Genomic DNA, 23,110 nt, shown 5'->3' on the forward strand with positions numbered 1-23,110 from the left:
TTCTATTTAAGAAAAGAGCTATGTTCTTAATAGCTACTTATTTTAAAGAAATGCATACTCTTTTCATTTCCTGGAGACAGGTAGGTAGGTAGTAGGTAGGTAGGTAGATAGATAGATAGATAGCAGAATACTTTTCTCTTTAATTTTACCTCTCTATAATTCTGCAGTTCAGGTCAACAATTCAGAAAACTTTGAGTTCCTGTGGCGTATACTTTCAGTGTTTAAAAAGATTTTGCCATTTGTTTTGTTTTCTATATTTAAGAATACTATTGTTCAAGCTATTTATCTTACCCTGGATATTTTGCAGTAATTAGTTATTTTAAATGTAAAAAATTTTTCCATTGAGCACTTATGCTATTGGAGTTGGGAGGAGAAAGATAAATATTTATTTTCATCCATACTCAAACTTAGTGCCACAACTTTAGCCCTAGTTTGGCTTTTGCCATTCTTTAGTAAGATACTATTTCCTTTGTCTTTATACGTAGTCGTTCTTTCCCTTTTAACAGCTCAATAATTTTTGTTTTCCATTGCTGGTTCAAAGAAGGATCTGGAATGCATCTTTCACATGAAGCATTATACCAGATTCAGTTCCATGTTCATTTCTTAGATAATTGGATGTAAAATAACATGGTTTTTTAAAAAATATCTTTCACTCTGGGCAGAATTGAGTCACATGGTGAGCCTTCCAATCAAGAGTTTGTATTAACACTGTGGTCATGTTTGTTCCATTAGCCCTAAGAATACTTTCTTTGCACGTGTTCAGAGCAGCTACTGTATTGACTCTATATCTTAGGAATACAGTATTATAAAACTTGTTTTAACTCTTCCTCGTGATGAATCAAATCTAATTTAATAGTTTATAGGGAAAATGTATTTTTAAAAGAAGGCATAAATATCTAAGATTTATTAATAACTTTTCAATATTATATTTAAGAGTTCCACTCAGTATGAGTCTTATTGCTGATTTTTCTTTCTTTAATGTACTGTTTACTTAAAGATATTTCATTGGAGAATATACCCAGTGAAAATTCTCCTTTAATTTCTAGGGAGGTGCAGTATATTGTCCTACAGAATATAGCAACTATGTCAATTCAAAGAAAGGTATGTACATTGTGAACACAAAATTCAAGAGAGAAATGAATACATTGTACCTTAAATGTATTTATATATTTATTTTTGTAATCTAGGGTATGTTTGAACCTTATCTGAAGAGTTTTTATGTTAGGTCAACCGATCCAACTATGATCAAGATACTGAAGGTATGCATGCTCTTATTTTTCAGATACTCTAATGCATGTTTACTTTGACGCTATTGCTGTAACTTTTGGTTTAGCATCTGTAAAATGGAGACCTGTGGTTTTTTTTTAAAATAGACATTGAGGGATTTTCTTTATGCTTTTTAAACTACATTATTTTATACTAATTACTGTGCTACATTCTAATAATACAAAGTTAAGACATGCTACCTATACCTTGAATAACTCACAGTATGTGAAGGAGACAGACATGGAAACAGATAATTTCAGCACTATGTGTTTTAAGTGATAAAGAGGTTTGAATTGAGTGTTGTGGAAAAAGAGAAAGATGGGGCCAATTCTCTGGGATATTTAGAAAAGACTGGTGGAAAAGATGATGTTTGATTGGATCTAAAAAGAATAACATGATTTCGTCAATTTTTTTGTTGTTGGTAGGTAAGTTGATTGGGAGGTTGTAGCATTGGGTATAGGAGAAAGGCACATTTTATGCTAACACAAGGGATTATGAAAGAGTGTTGTGTTCAGGGAATGATAACTACAGTATAGAATATAGTTATGGGTATAAAGTTATAATGATTAAAACAGTGTGATATTTAGATAGAAAAATAAGTGGAATAGAAAATGAAGCCTGGAAACAGATCTCTGCCTATCAAAATGTACCATATAACAGAGGAGACATTGTAAACCAGTGAGGACTATTCATTAGTAGACTATTCAGTAAATATTGGAATGATTGGTTCTTCACATGGAAACTGAGTTTAATCACAAAAAAACAAAAAACGAAAAACTAAGACACACCCAAATTGAAGGATAAATTTACAAAATAATTGGTTCATAATCATCAAAAATGTCCACTTCGTGAAGGTCAAAAGAAAGATTGAGAAACTTTCAGATTGAAGGAGACTAAAGAGACAACTAAATACAATGTATGGTATGGATCTGGAGTCTTCTTTTATACATTGTTGAGATAATTAGTGAAATTTAAATGTAAGTTATTATTGCATAGATGTGATGTATCAGTGTTAATTTCCTGATTTCCTTGGTTGTATTGTGGTCTGTAAGACAGTGTCCTTGTTTGTAGAAAATATGTACAGATGTGTTTGGAGATGATGTGGTATCATTTTGATGACTCTGGACTCAAATGGTTCAGATAAAAACTGGTTTTTACCTTTTCTGTACATTAGAGATTGTTTTTTAAAATTGTACAAAAAATTAAAATGTTCTCATCAAAATAAAATGAAAAGTCAGTTCATAATCTAGGAGAAAATATTTCCAGTATATATATCTGAAAATTGACTACTCTCTGGAATATATGAAGAACTGCTACAATCTGTGCCTTTTAGTTGGAGCATTAGACCATTTACTTTTAATGTAATTATTGATATGAGTGTGTTTATGTCTACATCTTGTGTTTTGTTTGTCCCATCTGTTTCTGTTCCTTTTTTCCTTTTTGAAGCTTTCCTTCAGATTAATTGAATATTTTTTTATGAGTAAAAACTGAAAATTTTTAGCAAGCCTATTGGAGATGAGCTTTTAATTGCATATTTCTTGTAACTATAAATCTGGAAGAGAGAATTAAACTGTCTAAATATTTGAGATGGTAGGATGAAGAAAAACTAAATAAGGGAATAATTGGTATCTGGAATATAGAGGTATTACACGGAGGGCAAGTCGTTTTCTAACTTTATTTAATTAAAAGAAAAAGAAATAAAACTACCTTAAGTTGTTTAGGTTAATTAGATATAAATTATAAAGTTGGGACAAACAACTAAGGAAGACGTATGATTCTCTTTTTTGTAATTACTTTTAGGCACTATATAATTGTTCTGTTTGTAGGTGTAGGGAGACAAAGTTCACCTGAAGGGTATAATGCCTCCCATTTGTAATAGTGTAACTTTTTTTAAAAACAGAAATTACCTTTCTATTAAATGCATAACCTTTATTAAATTCATCCTTTTTATTTGTGTTTTAACCTGTGTACTTTCTCTTTTTTCTATCATAGCTTGAAATTTTGACAAACTTGGCAAATGAAGCCAACATATCAACTCTTCTTCGAGAATTTCAGGTTTGTGTACAGTGCTAATTATACAATAACTTCTAAAGCATCTGTTCAGTTTAAAGTAAGATATATATCTTTCTCAATTTAGATATGTGTAATTGTATAAATAAAACAGTGATTTGGGGCAAGATTGACAGCTAATAAATTTATAAATTTTCAAGAATAAACATTAACTACAAATCTAAAATTTAAGGGAAATGAAATGGTAGTCCCTTTCATGTTTTCATATCATAGAATTTGAGAGACTGGTTTATAACTCCTTGTTTGAAAATAAGTCACTGTAAGGATTCTATCTTTTTGTGCTGTCATCATCAGTAGTCCATGCTATACTCTCATGAAAATGGCTTCACTTCTTACATGGTTGTCCCTATTTGATTGGCCTACTACTGTTTTAGACATTGTCTTCTTAGCTTCATGTATAGCTCCAAAAAATTGGTTTAAAATTGGCCTCATCATGAGTTTTTAAATTGTTGTTAATGTTTTGTTTTGCTGTATTTTTTAAATCATGTGTGCTGATGGATGAGATGCTTCCCAGCTACACATCACCCCAAAATACTAAAAAGTTACTTCATGGATCTTATGCCCTTTATGATGAAAGGGTTAGCTCTGAAGACTTAGTGGTGGAGCACGGTAATAGAAAACCTCATATCAGTATTACGGGTTTTACATCTCATCAGCAGTTTTCTTAGCAAAAGTATACCACATGCTACACACTAATCACAGAATTTTTGTCAACTCCCAGCTTTTATAGATTTAACTGATTTTGTTGCCATAGTCATTCTGTATGCCTGCATTAAATTTCTTTTTAGCCATATAGACATTGTATTTCTTTTTAACTGTATGATCTTACACTTTTAACAGGAGTAGTAGAATATTATAACATATTCATGCTTTATAATTTTGTAACTGAATTACTATACTTTCATGCTATATATTTTTCTAGAAAAACTCCTTGTAAAATTAGGATATCTGCTTATCTTATATTCACATACCAGAAAATATAGTATCTCAAGTTCTTATCTAATAATCTGTGGTATAGAACATTGCTTAAATTTGACTTTGTTTTAAAGTTTTTGTCTTTGTGTTTGCAGTTTTTGCTTTTCCTCTTATCATGTGTAATCTGTTTGGGTGTCCTTTTGCTGTCTGTTTTCTGCTTATGTCAGGGTTACTGGGGTTTTAGGGAAGGAATCTCAGGTAATTTTATGGCATTATTTACCTGTTTCAGGATATTGGTGATCTAGTCATTTCATTTAATATCAGGATGTTTAGTAAGGTCCACTGTTTAGTGAGACTTTTTAATATATTCTTTCTTCATGTATCCTTTTTTATCACTGTCTATATTTTACCTTATTTCTGTGTTTATGGGTTATGTTCATAGATGTGTACAGTTTATTCATAACTTTTTGAGAAAATAGAGAAATTTTCTAAAGACTCAGTTTTTTGTAACTGAGGAAATTAGGTAATCAACTGGGAAATGGTTTTAAATACAGTTGATCTTTCCTACAAGGAACTAAGAGAGTTTAATTTGTTTAATTTATTTCCTCAGCATTTAATCGTGTTTTGGTACCATTTTCACTAAATTCGTGTGTCTTTTAGATATTCTTGGATTTTCTCCTCCATTTGCCATTTAGGCACCATTTAAATGCATATCCTGTTTTGCATGTTAGATGAACGTGGTGTTAATTCTACATTAGGTACTTGTCATTTGAGGTTGGGAGTCATTTTTTTAAATTTCAATTGAAAATGGGATTTTAAATTCCATTTATATATAATGTATATAAGTATGCATATTTATTAAAAATAAATTTGTTTCTGTATACAATAAAAGCTTAGTTTTTAAATTAGGAAAGTTATAACCAAAGTGAAATTCTTTAGGTCTGTAATAAATAAGTGATTAATTTCTTTTTAAGTTTATATAAATATATGGTTTACAGTGTATTTTTAAAGCATTCTTTTCAAGAAAATCTCTTTCAAAAGTGTGGTGTTTTATTTTGTTGCAAATCAAGTATTTATAAAGTCTTTATTGAAATGCTACTCACTGTAGCTATTGCAGTTTACTAACATTCAGATACCATTTTCAAAGTATAAAATGTTTATCAGTAGCCTATTGATCCTTTTCCTCCTCTTCTCCCAATTTTTAGCTTTAGTAGCTCTGAAAAAGCAACCCTTTTTTCATAGATTCACAGATGCTGCTGGTTAAATGAACTGAAACCTCCAAAGAGAGGGTTCTCATCATCTCTTTCAACCTTGCACTTAAACTAATTGCTGTCCTTGGGTGACTGCTCCCTACTATCTCTTCTGGAGTCACAAGCCACTGTAGCCACAGGTGAATGAACCTGGCTTGAAAATGTGCCTCTTCTGTAGCCACATTCTTTAAGTGAAAAAGCAGAACTAAATTAATTCAGGAGTTGGACCTCTTGTTATGCCTTTAGATGAGAAGATTATGTATTCTAGAATTCTTATATTCTGACAGAGCTTAATATATTAGGGATTTGTTTGTTCACTTGATAGTGTCAATGTATGAACTAACTGAGATAATTTTTTAGACCTATGTGAAAAGCCAGGATAAACAGTTTGCAGCAGCCACTATTCAAACTATAGGCAGATGTGCCACCAACATCTCAGAAGTCACTGACACGTGCCTTACTGGCCTGGTGTGTCTGCTGTCCAACAGGGATGGTAAGTTGACAGCTTCATTTTATTTTCAAATAATTTCTCATTTGAATATTCTTGGTATGATCTACAGATTGTAACTTCTTTTTTAGTATTGCATTTTAGTTTTTCCTGTATGTCAGTAGCATGGTTACAGTGAATAGTAACATTTTATCTTTTGAACTATGCGCACACACACACACAGTTTTTTGTTGTTGTTTTAGTAAATTAGATAATTAACTTACAAACAGAATTTTCTTACCTGACCAGAACTAAGAAAGTATAATTTGTTTATTTTATTTCTTCACAATTTAATCACCTTCATTGCACCCTTTCCACAAAGGTTCTATTTTACTGCTTTTTAATGACATATGCTATGTATAATATTGGTTCACCTGCAGAGGGTGCTAAAAGCAGGCAAATGACTTTACAACATGAGAAGTTATAAAAGGTAGATCAAAAAAGTATGTAAATGTGTAACTTCAAAGTTTTTTTCCAGAAAGTCACTTAATAATTTTATATTCAAGATTAATTAGATTTAAAAGTCATCAGTTTGGAACAGCTTCATGTTTTTAAGCCAAACAGTATCTAAACATTTTGTAAAACTGGATAGGTAATATCCAGTAAAATACATAATCTAAATTTCATACTTTCTGTGGTAAATGTCCGTTATTTCTATGATATGGCTTTAGAATAAATGAGACCTTTTGAAGAAAGAAAGAAAAATGATTCAGCTTTCACCTTTAAAATAATTTATTTAATTAAAATGAGATTAAAACAAGGGATTTTTTTTAGGAAAAGCATAATTTTCTGTGTAAAGTTATTGAAATTATTTGTGGAATTCTAAATATAATTATGTCATATCTAGACCCAGGCATATATGATATAGCAACCAACCATAAGGTGAAACATAACAAAATTGATTACTTTTTATATTTTATTTGAAAAGTAACTTTTTACTACGTTATGCCTAATTGTCTTTTTCCAGATGTAGATCTCTAGAAAGCTGTAATATTATTGTAAATACTTCTAACGAAAATAATTTGAAACAAAATTTATCCCCAAATAAGAATGATGTTTCCTGTAAGCATAAAATTATAAATTTTAACCTGTAAATTCAAGATATTATGACGGATAGAACGTTTTTCTATATGCAGTATTATAACTTCAAATAAGTGGCAAGAAAAATTATCAAGGAAATAGATTTTTTTAAAAAATTGCCTGTAGAAGGTAACTACAGAGGATAGGGTGCTAAATGTCATCCATTTCATCTATTTCTACTTTTAACAATAACATCCTCTTTGTCTCTATTTCTATGTCACACTTTAAAATGTGAGTTAAAAAATATGTTTTCATTTTCCTATGTCTTTAATAATGACTTTCTAAGACACACTTCAATTTGATTGCTTACAAAAAGCACCACAAATCAGTTAGAATGCTGGCTAGTTCTTTCAAATACAAAGTGGATTTAAGGTTTGTCAATTTTATATTTTGACCACTTTTTCTCATGTGAAATTTTCAAGCTGGATTTTAAAGCAGTTGTTTCTACTTAGGCTTTCTAACACATTAATTTCTCAAAAACTGTTTTTTATTGACTTTGATTTAAAAGATGAATATTCTGTACCCCTGTAGTACTTTTTTCTTTTTAGCAAGTTTTGCTTTTATCTATTTTCAAAAAACTTTTATTTTATATTGCCGTATAGTTGATTTACAGTGTTATGTTTGTTTCAAGTGTACAACAAAGTGATCCAGTTATACATATACATATATTTATTCTTTTTCAGACTGTTTTCCCATTTAGGCTGTTACAGAATATTAAGTAGAGTTCTTTGTGCTATACAGTAGGTCCTTGTTGATTATCTGTTTTATTTATAGTTATGTATATATGTTAATCCCAGACTCTTAATTTTTTTATTGACTTTGATTTAGAAGATGAATATTCTATACCCTGTAGTACTTTTAAGGGACGAATAGATCATTTTATTAATTAGTCAATGGGAAACTAATATAATTTATAATCACTCCTCAAGGTAGATTTACTGACTTAAACTCTGACATTTCAATGTTCAGGCTTTTGTTTTTGATAAACCAAACTCTGTTTATAACAGTGGATTTTTTTTCTGCTTTGAATATTAAGAAAGTTAAATTGTATTTTTCAGGTTCTGATTTCACAATCATCATTTGCCTGATTCTTTAACTGTTTATCATATATGCTTCACTTTCATAGTTTGGAAACTGGCTCAGTGACATTAAAGAAAGTAATAATATTTTTAACTTAAAATGGTCAGTTGTTACAACAGAGCCCCTTTCTCTTCCTATTGAAAGATCTGCTTTTAGGAATAAATGCTGTGAATGAGGCCTCAGTTTCTTTAAAATCTGTAAGCTCTTTTGGCCCTCTAAGGGTCTATGACTCTTTGATTTTATATTAGTATGAATACCTCATCATCTTTTTAGATAATGTATCTTACAACCCCAGGAACAGCACTGAGACTCCATTGTTTTTACATATATTTAATATATTCTTCTTGACCTGTAGGGTTTTTATTGTTGTTGACGTCTTCCTTCTTGGCATGGACAGGACTTGTAGGCAGACTTGAAGGTTGCCCTAAAATAGTCCATTATCACTATGTAAGTTTCACTGATAAACAGATTTCTTAAAGACCTTAAGGAGAAATCTGCATTTCAGTTGACTTAGGATAATTTAATTCCTCAGTTAATTTTCTTTAGATAATATATTAGCAAAATTTGCTTGTCTGAATAACCTTCTTACCATCTACTGTAAACTAAAAGAATTGGGGCAAAGACTATTTTTTGTTTTGTTTTGTTTTATATAATAGGCATTTGTTGAAAAGTTGAATCAGTTGAGGTATTTAGTATGTGTAGAATAGATGAATAAGATATTTGTCAGCCTATAGAAAGTTTCTGCCCATAAGGAGCTCACAGCCTAATGGAGAGAGGCAATAATAAACAAGTATACCACAGGGCTCCCCTGGTGGCGCAGTGGTTGAGAGTCCGCCTGCCGATGCAGGGGACATGGTTTCGTGCCCCGGTCCAGGAAGATCCCACATGCCGCGGAGCGGCTGGGCCTGTGAGCCATGGCCGCTGAGCCTACGCGTCCGGAGCCTGTGCTCCGCAATGGGAGAGACCACAACAGTGAGAGGCCTGCGTACCGCAAAACAAAAACAAACAAACAAAAAAAACAAAAAAACAAGTATACTACAGTCTTCCTGTATATTGACCACTTACTCAATTGCCAGCTGTCTGCTCTCATGCAGAACTAGACTACCTGTGTTTGAATGTTAATGTTGTCTTGAATAAATTACACAGTCTCCCTGTGCTTCAGATTGCTCATTTGTAAAATGAAGGTAATAGTAGGCTGTACTAATCTTGAGAAACTTAAGTGAAATAATCCAGTCACAGAAAGACAAATACTGAATGTTTCTACTTGTATGACGTATTAAAATAGTCAAATTCATAGAATCCAAGAACAGAAAGGTACTTGCCAGGGGCTAGAAGAAAAGGGAAATGGGCAGCTACTAATCAGCGGGCATCACTTTTAGTTAAGCAAGGTGAATAAGCTCTGGAGATCTACTGTACAACATTGTACCTGTAGTCAACGGTAAAGTATCATATGGTTAAAAATTTGTTAAGAGGGTAGATCTCATGTTAAGTGTTCTTACCAAAATAAAGTTACAATGTTTAAAAATAGTAGGCTATACTTCTTAGAGTGAGGACCATTAAGTTCTGTTGAGGACAAGGAGAAAGCTTGGAAAGGCCCAGAACATAAGATCACTTTGTACTTGTGGTAGAGTACCACTGCAGTACTGAGTGAGGTCTTTGAAAACCAGGAGGTAGCATGAAGGAAAAGTAGGGTGGAATTACCCAAAGGGAATGAGAAGGCACCTGGGTAGGGTAGAATAACACCCTCCCCCTCCAACCCAACGCCTAAGATGTCCAGGTCCTGATGCCTGGAATCTGTGAATATGTTACCTAATGTGGCAAAGGGAACTTTACAGATGTGATTAAGATTCTTGAGATGCAAACAATAAATGCTGGAGAGGGTGTGGAGAAAAGGGAACCATCCTGCACTGTTGGTGGGAATGTAAATTGATACAGCTACTATGGAGAACAGTATGGAGGTTCCTTACAAAACTAAAAATAGAACTACCATATGACCCAGCAATCCCACTACTGGACATATACCCTGAGAAAACCATAATTCAAAAACAGTCATGTACCACATTGTTCATTGTAGCACTATTTACAATAGCCAGGACATGGAAGCAACCTAAGTGTCCATCGACAGATGATAAAGAAGATGTGTATATATACAATGGAATATTACTCAGCCATAAAAAGAAACTAAATTGAATTATTTGTAGTGAGGTGGATGGACCTAGAGTCTATTATACATAGTGAAGTAACTCAGAAAGGGAAAAACAAATACCGTATGCTAACACATATATATGGAGTCTTTAAAAAATTTTAAAGTAAAGGTTCTGACAAACTTAGAGGCAGGACAGGAATAAAGACACAGACGTAGAGAATGGACTTGAGGACCCAGAGAGGGGGAAGGGTAAGCTGGGACAAAGTGAGAGAGTGGCATGGACATATATACACTACCAAATGTAAAATAGATAGCTAGTGGGAAGCAACTGCATGGCACAGGGAGATCAGCTCCATGCTTTGTGACCACCTAGAGGGGTGGGATAGGGAGACGCAAGAGGGAGGGGATATGGGGATATATGTATACATATAGCTGATTCACTTTGTTATACAGCAGAAACTAACACGTTAGAAAAAAAAATTCTTGAGATGGAGAGATTATTCATCCAATAATCTTGGGCCCAGTGTAACCAAGAAAGTCAGATGTCAAAAGCAGAGGCTAGAATGATGTCCTTGCTGGCAGGGGGCCTTGAGCCAAGGAATGTGGGTAGCCTCTAAAATTTTGAAAAGGCAAAGAACAGATTTCCCCTTAGAACCTCTGTGGAGAACTTAGTCCTGATTTTAGCTCCATAAGACTTGTGTTAAATTCTGACTCCAGAACTGTAAAATGATAAATTTGTGTTGCTTGAAGCCACTGAGTTTGTGGTAATCTATAACAGCAACAATAGGAAACCAAGGTGCCACCAAAGGGTAAATAATGCCAAATTTATTTCAACTATAGCCAACCCTGCCTCTACATGTGGATAATTAAAATTATACAACTTTTTTTTTATTTAGGCTAGTTTTGCAATAATATTTTTTAAAAAGATAAATTTTTTACTATGGATTCTTTAAAACCACACTTAACCATACTTTACTTTGCATGGTAATTGCTTACTTAACCACTTAATGTTTCCTAGCTGAGTGTAAGTTTGATGAGGGCAGAGTCTCATTCTGATTTGTTTCTGTTTTCCTCATAGCTCCAAGAGGTGGTCTTTATAAAAGTAATACCTGCTCATAGTAACATAGAACATTAGAGATAAAATGGTACATTCTGGTTCTGAGTTTGAATTCTTCAGTGCATTTCTCTTTCTTCATCTTTAAGATGATGATAATAAGGTACCTACCACATGTTATTGTGAGAATTAAAAAGAAATATATCATTTTGTAAACTGAAACATTATGAAATATTAATGTATCATTCCCAGGGAGAAAGAGGGGTGTGTGTGTGTGTGTGTGTGTGTGTGTGTGTGTGTGTGTGTGTGTGTGTGTGTGTGTGTGTGTGTGTGTGTGTGTGTATGTATATACACACATATATATAATATGAAGTACATATGTTTAATAATAATTAGAATGATAAAAACTTTTGCTTATATACTTAAACGGGGCTAGATAAGAAAATGTATTTCAGAGAAAAAGAGTAACAAAACACAAGTCATGGTATATTTCCAGAATAATATTAAAATAAACCTATGTGTTTGCCTGGGGAATCTCTAATATCCATGAATCTCAGTTAATAAAAATGCCAGAATAATAAGTAAAGGCAGTGTTGGTGTATTTCTTTGGCATCAGTAACGTTAGTAATCATTTATATAAGATGCATTCCATTAGGTCAGGTGCTCTTACTAGTTTATGACATTTCTCTACCAGTGCCACTAAAATCGTAACTCTGGACCAGTGGTTAGCCTGTGATAACTCAATCTCGGAATCCCAATTTGAGGATCTGCTTCCTAGAGCCACTCCTAGTACCAATTACTATATTAGTTAAGGCCCTGGCAAGAAACAGATGACTTAAAAGGGACAATTGAAGAGAATTTAATGAAGGAACTGTTTATTTATAAATTGTGGGTGGGATTAAGGGAAACCAACAAGGTATACTGTAACACCCTGGGGCTCGCAGGGTAGCAAGGTGGGAAGCCTTTACCATATGTAGAATTGAAGTGAAGCGGTTTGAGGAGTCGGGACACTTAACAGACCCTGAAGGAGAGAGCCACTCATAGGAACTGAAACCTTCAATAGAGGAATGCTAGCACTGCCAGGGAGGTCTGGCAGGAGAGGGATCCAGGATAATAAATATTCTCTCCTGCCCCCTGATTTCTTGCTGGTGCTTCCTGTTGGCTAAACATACCTGTAAGTGAGGGACAAAGGAATCTGGTTGATACAGTCCACAGAAGTCAGCCTCTAAGGGCACACAGTTGGGCCAAGAAATGCAGAGAGTGGATTCATGCATCAAATGGAAATGGTTTAGCTCACAAGCCCACCCTTTCTGGCTTGAAGTCCATGCTATTTCTATAGTAACACCTTCCTACTACTAATAATACGTGATACTCACTTTTCTAGACATACCACTTAAGGAATTTTTTTAAAGTTTGCTATTTTCTTTAGAATTGAAAAAATGTTATGTAGATTCTAAGTATTTGATTACCACTATATAACTGCTAGGAATCAAAGAACAGTATTTGAGAGCTGTGATTAAACGTCAAAGACAGTTGAACATTATGGTGATTGTGTAATCTAACCTCACTTTGCTTTCCTGAATTAAAGAAGCAGAGATTAGAAAGGGATATCAGAAGCTAGGAGACAGCAACAGAAGTTAGAAATTAAAGTATACTCTCCTACTTTATTTTTATTTATTTATTTTTTTACTCTCCTACTTTAGTTGAAGGTTCACCCCCAAAATTTAGATGTACACTCATGGTTATAGTTTTCACCTAGTCATTTAAGACATGTAGAATGTTTTGCTAATTTAAATTTACATTTTACCAAGAATAATGAGTTTGAATTGAATTACACATATTTAATATGCATAATGTGAATTTTTTTTTCAGAAATAGTTGTTGCTGAAAGTGTGGTTGTTATTAAGAAATTACTGCAAATGCAACCCATACAACATGGTGAAATTATTAAACATATGGCCAAACTCTTGGACAGTATCACTGTGAGTACCAATTAAGAGATCTTTGCTTTTAGTACCAATTCAGCTGAATTTTATTCAGTAAATTATAGTTTTGTTAAAATAAACAGACATACTGAAGTATAATGGTGAAGAGAGCTGAACTCTCCTTGTTCTAAGATTCCACACTGTTGTGGAAGGGAATCACAAATCTGAAAAAAGGGAAGGATACAATAAATACTGCAGTATTGGCTTGGAATTGGAGATATCAATGTGAACTTCATGGGTTTTTATATAGATAGCTAGATGTGTTGGAGTGTATATGCGTGTATGTGTGTGTCTACACACATTTGTATGTACACATATGAATTTGTACATGAGTATACAAACATCTGTTTCCTAATGCTGTCCTTTAAGAGGGCCTACATGCAATAAAAACCCCAGTACCACTGAGCACACCTAGTGCCCAGATCTTGGGTTTTTTTTTTTAATTGAGGTATAATTTCATACCATAAAATTCACGCTTTTAAGTATATAACTCAGTGGTTTTGGGTATATTCACAAGGTTGTGCAACCATGACCACTCTGTAATTCCAGAACGTTTTCATCATCCCTAAAATCAAGTTCCTAACGTGAAACTCCTGATCCTCCCGTTACTGCAGCCCCTGACAACCACTAATCTGCTCTCTGTCGCTATGGATTTGCTTATTCTGGACATTTCATACAAATGGAATCATATAATAAGTGGCCTTTTCTGTCTGGCTTTTTTCACTTAGAGTGTTTTCAAGGTTCACGCATGTTGTAGAATGTAGTACTGCATCCCCTTTTATGGTGGACTTTGGTTTTTAAATTCCATTCAGCATTTTTTAAAGGAACCAGGGCTCCTTAGAGAAATGGCTGATTTCTGAGCTAGGGCAAGGCAAGAAGATAATCTTGGAACATCTTGTTGGGCCATAAAAACAAGACAGTGCTCACAGAATGGTAGAGACGTGTCAGAAAGATACAAGAGCCAGCTTAAAGGAGCCCCTACTGGCTAATTTGAGCAACAAAATAAATGATGGTAAAAGGGTTATAACCTATTGAATAGGGTAAGAATCTCTGAATCCACACTTGAATGGATGAATTAATGAATGAGTAAGGAGGAAGGGAAGTTCTTCCTTACAATGCAGAAAAACAACTAATAATTATAGAAGAACAAAGGATGGAATTAGAGGGCTTCCCTGGTGGCGCAGTGGTTGAGAGTCCGCCTGCCGATGCAGGGGACACGGGTTCGTGCCCCGGTCCGGGAGGATCCCACATGCTGCAGAGCGGCTGGGCCCATGAGCCGTGGCCGCTGGGCCTGCACGTCCGGAGCCTTGCTCCACAACGGGAGAGGCCACAGCAGTGAGAGGCCCGTGTACCGCAAAAAAAAAAAAAAAAAAAAGATGGAATTAGAATAGCCATCACAACAGTAATTGATTCACGCGAGAATCATTAACAAATGCTGAAAACTAGGGGGTGAAAACTTGAGTAGTAACAGGATATTTGCATACTTTCAAGGTATAAATAACCTCATAAGTTATTCTTAATTTAAAAGGGCAAATTATTGACTTTTGACTTTACAATGGAGAAGCCTAGCAGACACTACCTGAACCAAATGAACATTGTTATCATTGCCAGAAATGGGATTATGTACCTTCTGATAAGATACACCAAATAGAACTCAGCATCAAGTCTGTTGAATTCCTGCCAAAACTGAATAACTTGAATCTAATCATGAGACAAAACCAAATGAGGGTATTCTACAAAATAATTGTCTTACAGTCTTTAAAAATGCTAATATCATAAAATGGAAAGAAAAACTCAGGAATTTTGCAGGTTAAAAGAGATTAGAAGGATTATGACAACTCTATGTAACATAATTTTGGATTTTCTTTTGCTATAAAGGATTTTATAGGAATAATTGGAAAAATCTAAATAAAATCTTTAGAATAGTTGATAGTATTGGTTCAGTGTTCAGTTTCCTGGTTTTTAAATAATTCTACTGTGTTCATTATATAAGAGCATTCCTTTTTTTAGGTAGTTTACACTGAAGTATTTCAGAGTATTAGGGCATATCTACAACTTTGATTTGGAAACCAAAATGTGTTTGTATATATAGAAAGCTAGAGCAAATGTAGTAAAATGTTGACATTTGGGAAATGTGGGTGAAGGGTATTCAGAAATTCCTTTTATTCTTCTTGTAAGTTTTCTATACATCTGAAGTTGTTTAAAAATTAAATTAAATTTAAAAATAAATATTAATTTTTGTTCTGTCACATTACATGTCCTTACATTAATATCGCTATACTTCACTTTGCCCATCACTTTGCCCACCAATATAAAATGGTGAGGGTAAAAGAACCTATGTTATTGAAAGTATTGTGTTAGTTAAGAAATGTAAAGCTCTTAGAACATTGCCTGTCACACAGCACCGTGTGTTAGCTGTATTGTTATTTGTGTCCTATTTCATTCTCTTCTTCCTTTAGAACTAAAGTTTTTGGAAGAATTACCTGAAAAGAATTTTTTTTTTTTTTATTTCCTTACCTTCAACTCGTCAACCCATCACAGTCTGATTTTTTTTTTTTAACATCTTTATTGGGGTATAATTGCTTTACCACAGTCTGATTTTGACACTCTACTACTTCTACTTTTGCAAGGTCATTGACTATCTCCTTTTATTAAATCCAGTGGATAATTTGCTGTCCACATCTTTCTTGATCTTTCATTAGCATTTGATTTCTCTGACCACTGCTTCCCTTTTGAGACATTCTCTCCATTGCTTCTGTCTGGTTTTTCTTCAGACTCTTCTCCATTGTGTTTGTCTTTTGCTCTGCCTGTCCCTTGAATGTTGGTTAGTTTGACAGCTAATGTTCCTAACTAGAGGGGTTGTAGTTTAAGGAGGGGGCAGTATATTACAGCCAGCCCTCATATTCGTAAGTTTTGCATCCACAGACTCAACCAACCGGGGGTGGAAATTTTGATCCAGGTTGGTTGAATCTGCATATGCAAAACCTGCGACTCTATGTTTTTTGGAAAAAAAAAAATCTGCGTGTAAGTGGACCCATGCAGCTCAAACCCGTGTTGTGCAAGGGTCACCCTTCTTCCTTGTTTGAAGATGGGGTAATCTATACTCAGAGTCTGTTCAGAGGGATCATAGTTGTATAGTTAAAGGTAATAGATGGCTAGGTTTGGAGCGTACTAGTCAGGACCAATTTTTAATCTCTCTAGTGGCAAAGTTTTCTTTCCTTCAGAGTGTTATTAAAGCTTGCAGGGCAGTTACACATTTATCTTAAAGCTAAGAATAATACTCACAGGGTCACTTAGCATCTGATCTTCTACCACATTCTCACCACTGTTCTTTGTCTTCATATCTACTGTTATTGTTGATTAATCATCAAAGTCAGGACTTATTACAAAGACTGTGTATGAGAGGCTAGGAGAGTGGATTTGAAAACCAGATGAGTTGTGTTCAAATTTAGTCTCTGCCTTTTACTAGCTTTGTGATCTTAAGCAATACTTGACTTCTCCCTGCTCCAGTTTTCTTCTCTGTAAAATGGGAGCCGTAGTACTAATAACTATAGATCTGTTGTGAGGAATAAATGAGTCAACATATTTGAAACATTTAAAACAGAGCTTCGTGTAAGCTGTAATTATGATCTTGGCTATATTTAAAGTTTTTGAGGAAGACAGACTTAATGATAAGGTTTGAATTTAGTAAGCATCCTTGTTGCTTCAATTCTATTTTACTAATTTATTTAACATAACTCCTGTAGTGCTAATCATATGCCAGGCACTATTCTAAGCACCTTAAAAATATAAATCATTAATTTTAATAACAACTCTGAAAGGTACGTTCTATTCTGTATATTTTACATAAAAGAAAATTGAGGCACAGAGAGGTTAAGTAACTTGCCTAAGGTCACATAGCTAGTAGGTCTGCTTTCTTAACCAATACATCATGCTGTATCTGTTTTCCATTTCTAGTCTCTCTTTTTTGTATTCAATTCACTTGCCTACTCACTGACCTGGCCAGGACTTTATTGTTGTTTCCTTTTGATTTCCCTAAATCATTGAGAAATTAGGCATTAGATTGGTCCATATTTGCCCATATGTGGAACAGATGTTTGACATTATTTGTCAGTGATCTATTGATGGGAGATAAGAGGGTAAAATCTTTTCCTCAAGTCTACTGAGATAGACATCCAGCGTCCCTGTGTACCAAGCATCAAATTTCAGTAGTATTTTTAGTCATTGTAACAATCACAAATACTCCTACAGGTATTTAGATACCTTTTAGACAAGTGTTACATCATCTAGTAAGGACCACTTTTCTAAGCAAGAACTAATGAACCACAGCAGTGAACTCTAGTTTGGGGAATCATTAGAATGTATAAAGATAGACTAGGAATGTCTAACAAAAGTGCTGAGAACTCTTGAAAAAGAAGGGCCATAATATAAAGGAAATTCTAATAATCTGGAACTAAAAATATTGAACAATCAGAAAATCTAGGGGTAGGGTGGGATTGGGGTGGAATAAATGTGTTTTGAAGGTCTCATGGGAGGAAGAGAGGGGAGAGAAGTGAAATTATTTTCATATTCTCATCTTGTGTTTAAAAAGTAGTAAGGTGCCCCCCACCTCCTGGCACACCGGCCTGTCTCCCCTCCCCATCCCCGACGGGCAGGCGGGCTGCCTGAGGAAGGGGGAGGGGAGGGCTGGGCCGGCAGACGAGGATGTGGAGCTTCTGCATGGCCCCCAGCTGCACGTGGAAGAGCACGCAGTCGGACCTGGCCTTTTTCAGGTTCCCGCGGGATCCAGCCAGATGCCAGAAGTTAGTGGAGAATTGTAGGAGAGCCGACTTAGAAGTTAAAACGCCTGATCAACTAATTTAACATTACCGATTGTGTGCCAAACACTTTGAGACTTATATGATCCGTAGAACTAGTCCTTACAGGGCAGTTCTTCGAGATAATGCAATACCAACAATATTTCATCTTACCAACCATTTGAATAATCCACACAGACACAGAAAAAACGAATAAAAGAATTGAGTGAAGATGAAATCAGGACACTGAAACAGAAGAAAATTGATGAAACTTCTGAACAGGAACCAAAACATAAGGAAATAAACAACGGCAATGCTCAGGACCCCAGTGCAGAAGAAGGGGGTGAAGAGCAGGATGAAGACATTTTACCTTTAACCCTTGAAGAGAAGGAAAACAAAGAATACTTAAAATCTTTATTTGAAATTTTAATTCTTATGGGGAAACAGAACATACCTCTGGATGGACATGAAGCTGATGAAATCCCAGAAGGTCTCTACTCCTCATAACCTTCAGGCACTGCTGGAGTGCCGGATCAGTTCTGGTGAAAAGGTTCTGAGAAAGCGCTTTGAGACAATGGCAGTTAACACATTGTTCTGTTTGAAAACACAGCAAAAACAGATGCTAGAGAGCTGTGAGAGCTGCATTCGGGAAGAAACCCTCAGGGAAGTGAGACTCTCACTTCTTTTCTATCATCACTGATGATGTGGTGGACATAGCAGAGGAAGAGCACCTGCCTGTGTTGGTGAAGTTTGTTGACGAAGCTCACAACCTGAGAGAGGAATTTGTGGGCTTCCTGCCTTATGAAGCCGATGCAGAAATTTTGGCTGTGAAATTTCACACTACGATGACTGAGAAGTGGGGATTAAACGTAGAGTACTGTCGTGGCCAGGCTTACATTGTGTCCAGTGGATTTTCTTCCAAAGTGAAAGTTGTTGCTTCTAGACTTTTAGAGAAATATCCGCAAGCTATCTACACACTCTGCTCTTCCTGTGCCTTAAATATGTGGTTGGCAAAATCAGTGCCTGTTACGGGAGTGTCTGTCGCATTAGGAACAATTGAGGAAGTTTGTTCTTTTTTCCATCAGTCACCACAACTGCTTTTAGAGCTTTACAATGTAATTTCTGTCCTCTTTCAGAACAGTGAAGAAAGGGGCAAAGAACTGAAGGAAATTTGCTATTCTCAGTGGACAGGCAGGCATGATGCGTTTGGAATCTTAGTGGACCTCCTACCAGCACTTGTTTCGTGTTTAGATGGTATAATTAGTGACACAAATGGAATAACTGTATAGCTGGCCAAGCGTTTGTACTCTGTAGTGCAGTAACAGATTTTGATTTCATTGTTACCATTGTTGTTCTTAAAAATGTTCTATCTTTTACAAGAACCTTTGGGAAAAATCTTCAGGGGCAAACCTCTGATGCCTTCTTTGCAGCCAGTAGTTTGACTTCAGTGCTGCATTCACTAAATGAAGTGATGGAAAATATCGAAGTTTATCATGAATTTTAGTTTGAGGAAGCCACAAATTTGGCAACCAAACTTGATATTCAGATGAAACTCCCAGGGAAATTTCGCAGAGCTCAGTACAGTAACCTGAAATCTCAGCTAACCTCTGCGAGTTACTATAAACTCTTAAGTGTTCCAACAGTGAAACACATTATTCAGGAACTGAAAGATATATTCTCAGAACAGCACCTCAAAGCTCTTAAATGCTTATCTCTGGTACCCTCTGTCATGGGACAGCTCAAATTCAATACATCAGAGGAGCATGATGCATTGTTGGAGAATCAAGTGGAAACACAGAGGGAAACATATAGAACTTCCATCCACTATTTATGAAGCCCTTCATCTGCCAGACATCGAGTTTTTCCCTAATGTTTATGCATTGCTGAAGGTCCTATGTATTCTTCCTGTGACAAAGGTTGAGAATGAATGCTATGAAAATGGGCGAAATCATCTCAAAGCATACCTGAGGAACACTTTGACAGACCAAAGGTCAAGTAACTTGGCTTTGCTTAACATAAATTTTGATATAAAACACGATTTGGATTTAATGGTGGATACATATATCAAACTCTATACAAGTAAGTCAGAGCTCCCTACAGATAATTCAGAAACCATTGAAAATACCTAAGAGACTTTTAAAATAGGCTTTCTCTTATATTTGATATTTGAAAAAATCTGTCAGAAATTTGAAAATATCTTATAGAAAAGTTGTAAGGTGTACGTAGGCCACTTAATCACTGAATATCTTGATCTGTAGGCCTCCCACTGAGTACATTAGTCATTGATAATCCGCCTGTTTAAATGGCCCGTTTGAACTCCCATGCTTTGGAGACCTAACTGTTCTTCCAGAAGATAGCATTGAAAGTACCACGTTACACTCTGTGTGATCTCTGCTAATGGCACTTTGGAATTGTATTAGTTAAGTCATTTTAGACATAATATTTATCGCTGTGGATCCAGTTGTCAGGGATTGAGTTATCAGTTCTTTGAAGAAATAAATTTTGAGGAGGTATGGGAGGAAGGAATACATTTTATAAAATGTTACAATGACTGACCTTTGAATGGTAGGAGTTTTAAGTATGCTGTTAAAAATCCGTAAGGGACAGTTAAGAAAATTATCAGACTGTAAGAGAAATGTGTGAGCTCGCCAAACAAGAATTTCAGTGTAGATTCTGTCTTTATCAAATAAAGTTAAAGGAACAAATTACAGTTAAAGTTTGAATGGAAGAGCCTGCCATTGTTGTTCCACATCTGGTTGTTGCTGTTTACATTCTATTCCTTTATTGAGCCTACATCCTCATAAGCTTTTTGAACACTTCTGTTTCATGGGCAAGACAGGATCAGAGCCCATGGATACTGACAACCAATTTGTTTGTTTTCTTGGTTTTTTTCCAAGACTGTATCTACTGCCTCATCTTGATTTACAAGCAAAACCTAGAAAAACTACAAAAATAAGTGTTTTGTAGTTTATCTAGGAATAATACAGAAAATATTGCTGTTATTTTTGGTGAAGAAAATCAATTTTGTATAGTTTATTTCAACCTAAATAAAATGTGAATTTTGTTTAAAAAATAGTAAGGTGAAAATAGCTTATCTTAGGGTGAAAACAGTGGGTTTTGATAGGGAAAACAGTTAATTCCTTGTGTATAAAGAATGATGGAGAAATGTGTGTCTGGTTACGAGAAAGAAATAGGAATGTGGAGTTCTGTATTCCCCATCATCTTGTGCAGAATTTAGTTAAAACTTGTGCTTTTAAGCTTGTTCTGCTCTTGTTAGAAAGGAAGACGCAAAGGCAAGGGAGTGTTAGGGCTTTCAGGAGAATGCAGCTGCTTATACATGAAACCTGTGGCAGCATATAAGACCCATATCAAGCAAACCACAGACTTTCTTGGAAGAAGAATTTGTTGTATTTGATTATGTCCCTGTATGGGGCTCAGGAAAATGTTTGATTGCATCGACTTTCTCTACGGCAGTTGTTGGAATATTAGCCAAGTACATACTTTCTCACAAATCTATATAGCAAAGCTTGTTTTTCTGTTTTTGTCAGATAGAAGATAACTATTAGTGGAATACAAAATATGGTGGGAATTCCAAATTCACAAAAGGAAAAAAAGAAAAGCAAAATGTAAAGTAAATAATAAATTTTTAAAAATTAAAATGGAACAGTTAAAATCAAGAAGTAAGATGGAAGAGTAAAAATCAAATACATCCTACTCTGAATATCAATGGATTGCATTCTCTCATTAGAAGACAGACTTTCAAATTGGAATGAAAAACAAAAGCCAGATTGAGGCCATTTATAATTAAAACACCATAATCAAAGTGATAAAGGTTGAAAGTAAGAAAGTAGGGAAAGAGACATTAAGTGAATACCAACAAGAATTTAAAATTAATTAAAGTCTTTTAACAGGATAAAATGGAACATTATAAAATGAAAAAAAAAGGCCCAATTTACAAAGAAATTAAGAAACATAAACCTATGTGCATAAAAAATATGGCAACCAAATAAATATGTAAATGAAAAATCTATTGGAAATGCAAGGAGAAATAGACAAAATACAGTTTTGGTGGGTGACTTTAATATGCTTGTCTCGAATTAGATATACCTCGCAGATTTTTAAGTAAGATGTAGATGTAAGGACATAGAGACATTAAATAACAGAATCAATACTTGATATAGTAAATATAGCTAAAATCTTATATCTCTTGAACAGATAATACCCACTTTTATGGATGTATCCATAGAACATTTACAAAAAATCATTTACTTAGACATAAAGTAAACTTAAAGCTTTTATATTTTTTAACCCTAAGCAATAACATAAGAATTAAATATTTTATAATGGTACCAGAGCAGTTGTGAAGCAAGAAATACACTTTTTTTTTTTTGCGGTACATAGGCCTCTCACTGTTGTGGCCTCTCCCGTTGCGGAGCACGGGCACCAGACGCGCAGGCTCAGTGGCCATGGCTCACGGGCCTAGCTGCTCCGCGGCATGTGGGATCTTCCCAGACCGGGGCATGAACCCGTGTCCCTTGCATCGGCAGGCGGACTCTCAACCACTGCGCCACCAGGGAAGCCCAGAAATACACTTTTAAATTAAAGTTTAAAGAAAAAAAATACAGGCTTTCCAAAAAGCACAGAAAAAGAAAATACTTTATTTCAATATGTGTGGGGCATGGCTAAAGCTATAACTGTCACCATTTTTAAAGTAAATAGACCAAAAATAAGAGAATTTGATATTTGTCCTGAGACATTTGAAAAATAACAGTGAAAGAAAGCATAGAAACCTAAGAGGGATCAGAGATGATTGTGTAAAATGGGATCCCAAATAAAGATAGTTGAAATTGATAAGTACATCTTAAATGTGGTCCTTTGGAAAGACAATAAAGTAGAAAACCCCGCCTGATTCTGATAAGGTGGAGAGAAGGCAAAAGTAGACAAATTGGGACTGTGACATAGAAGAGATTAAAATAATTAT

The 23,110-nt window shown here is 34.8% G+C and overlaps 1 protein-coding gene and 1 pseudogene across 3 annotated transcripts in view; both read left to right on the forward strand.

Annotated features, from left to right (window-relative positions):
- AP3B1 (adaptor related protein complex 3 subunit beta 1) overlaps positions 1 to 23,110 on the forward strand; it is a 274,430-nt gene that overhangs the window by 122,537 nt on the left and 128,783 nt on the right. For all 3 annotated transcript variants that reach the window (XM_060009263.1, XM_060009260.1, XM_060009262.1), the window contains 5 exons: positions 1,047 to 1,101; positions 1,188 to 1,259; positions 3,259 to 3,321; positions 5,862 to 5,994; positions 13,221 to 13,330. In XM_060009263.1, the coding sequence (XP_059865246.1) occupies positions 1,047 to 1,101; positions 1,188 to 1,259; positions 3,259 to 3,321; positions 5,862 to 5,994; positions 13,221 to 13,330 (433 nt within the window). The remainder of the gene's footprint in view (positions 1 to 1,046; positions 1,102 to 1,187; positions 1,260 to 3,258; positions 3,322 to 5,861; positions 5,995 to 13,220; positions 13,331 to 23,110) is intronic.
- Positions 17,956 to 20,440, forward strand: LOC132422181 (52 kDa repressor of the inhibitor of the protein kinase pseudogene; annotated as a pseudogene).

Source organism: Delphinus delphis, chromosome 3 (genome assembly GCF_949987515.2).
Source record: "Delphinus delphis chromosome 3, mDelDel1.2, whole genome shotgun sequence".
Taxonomy (NCBI): Eukaryota; Metazoa; Chordata; class Mammalia; order Artiodactyla; family Delphinidae; genus Delphinus; species Delphinus delphis.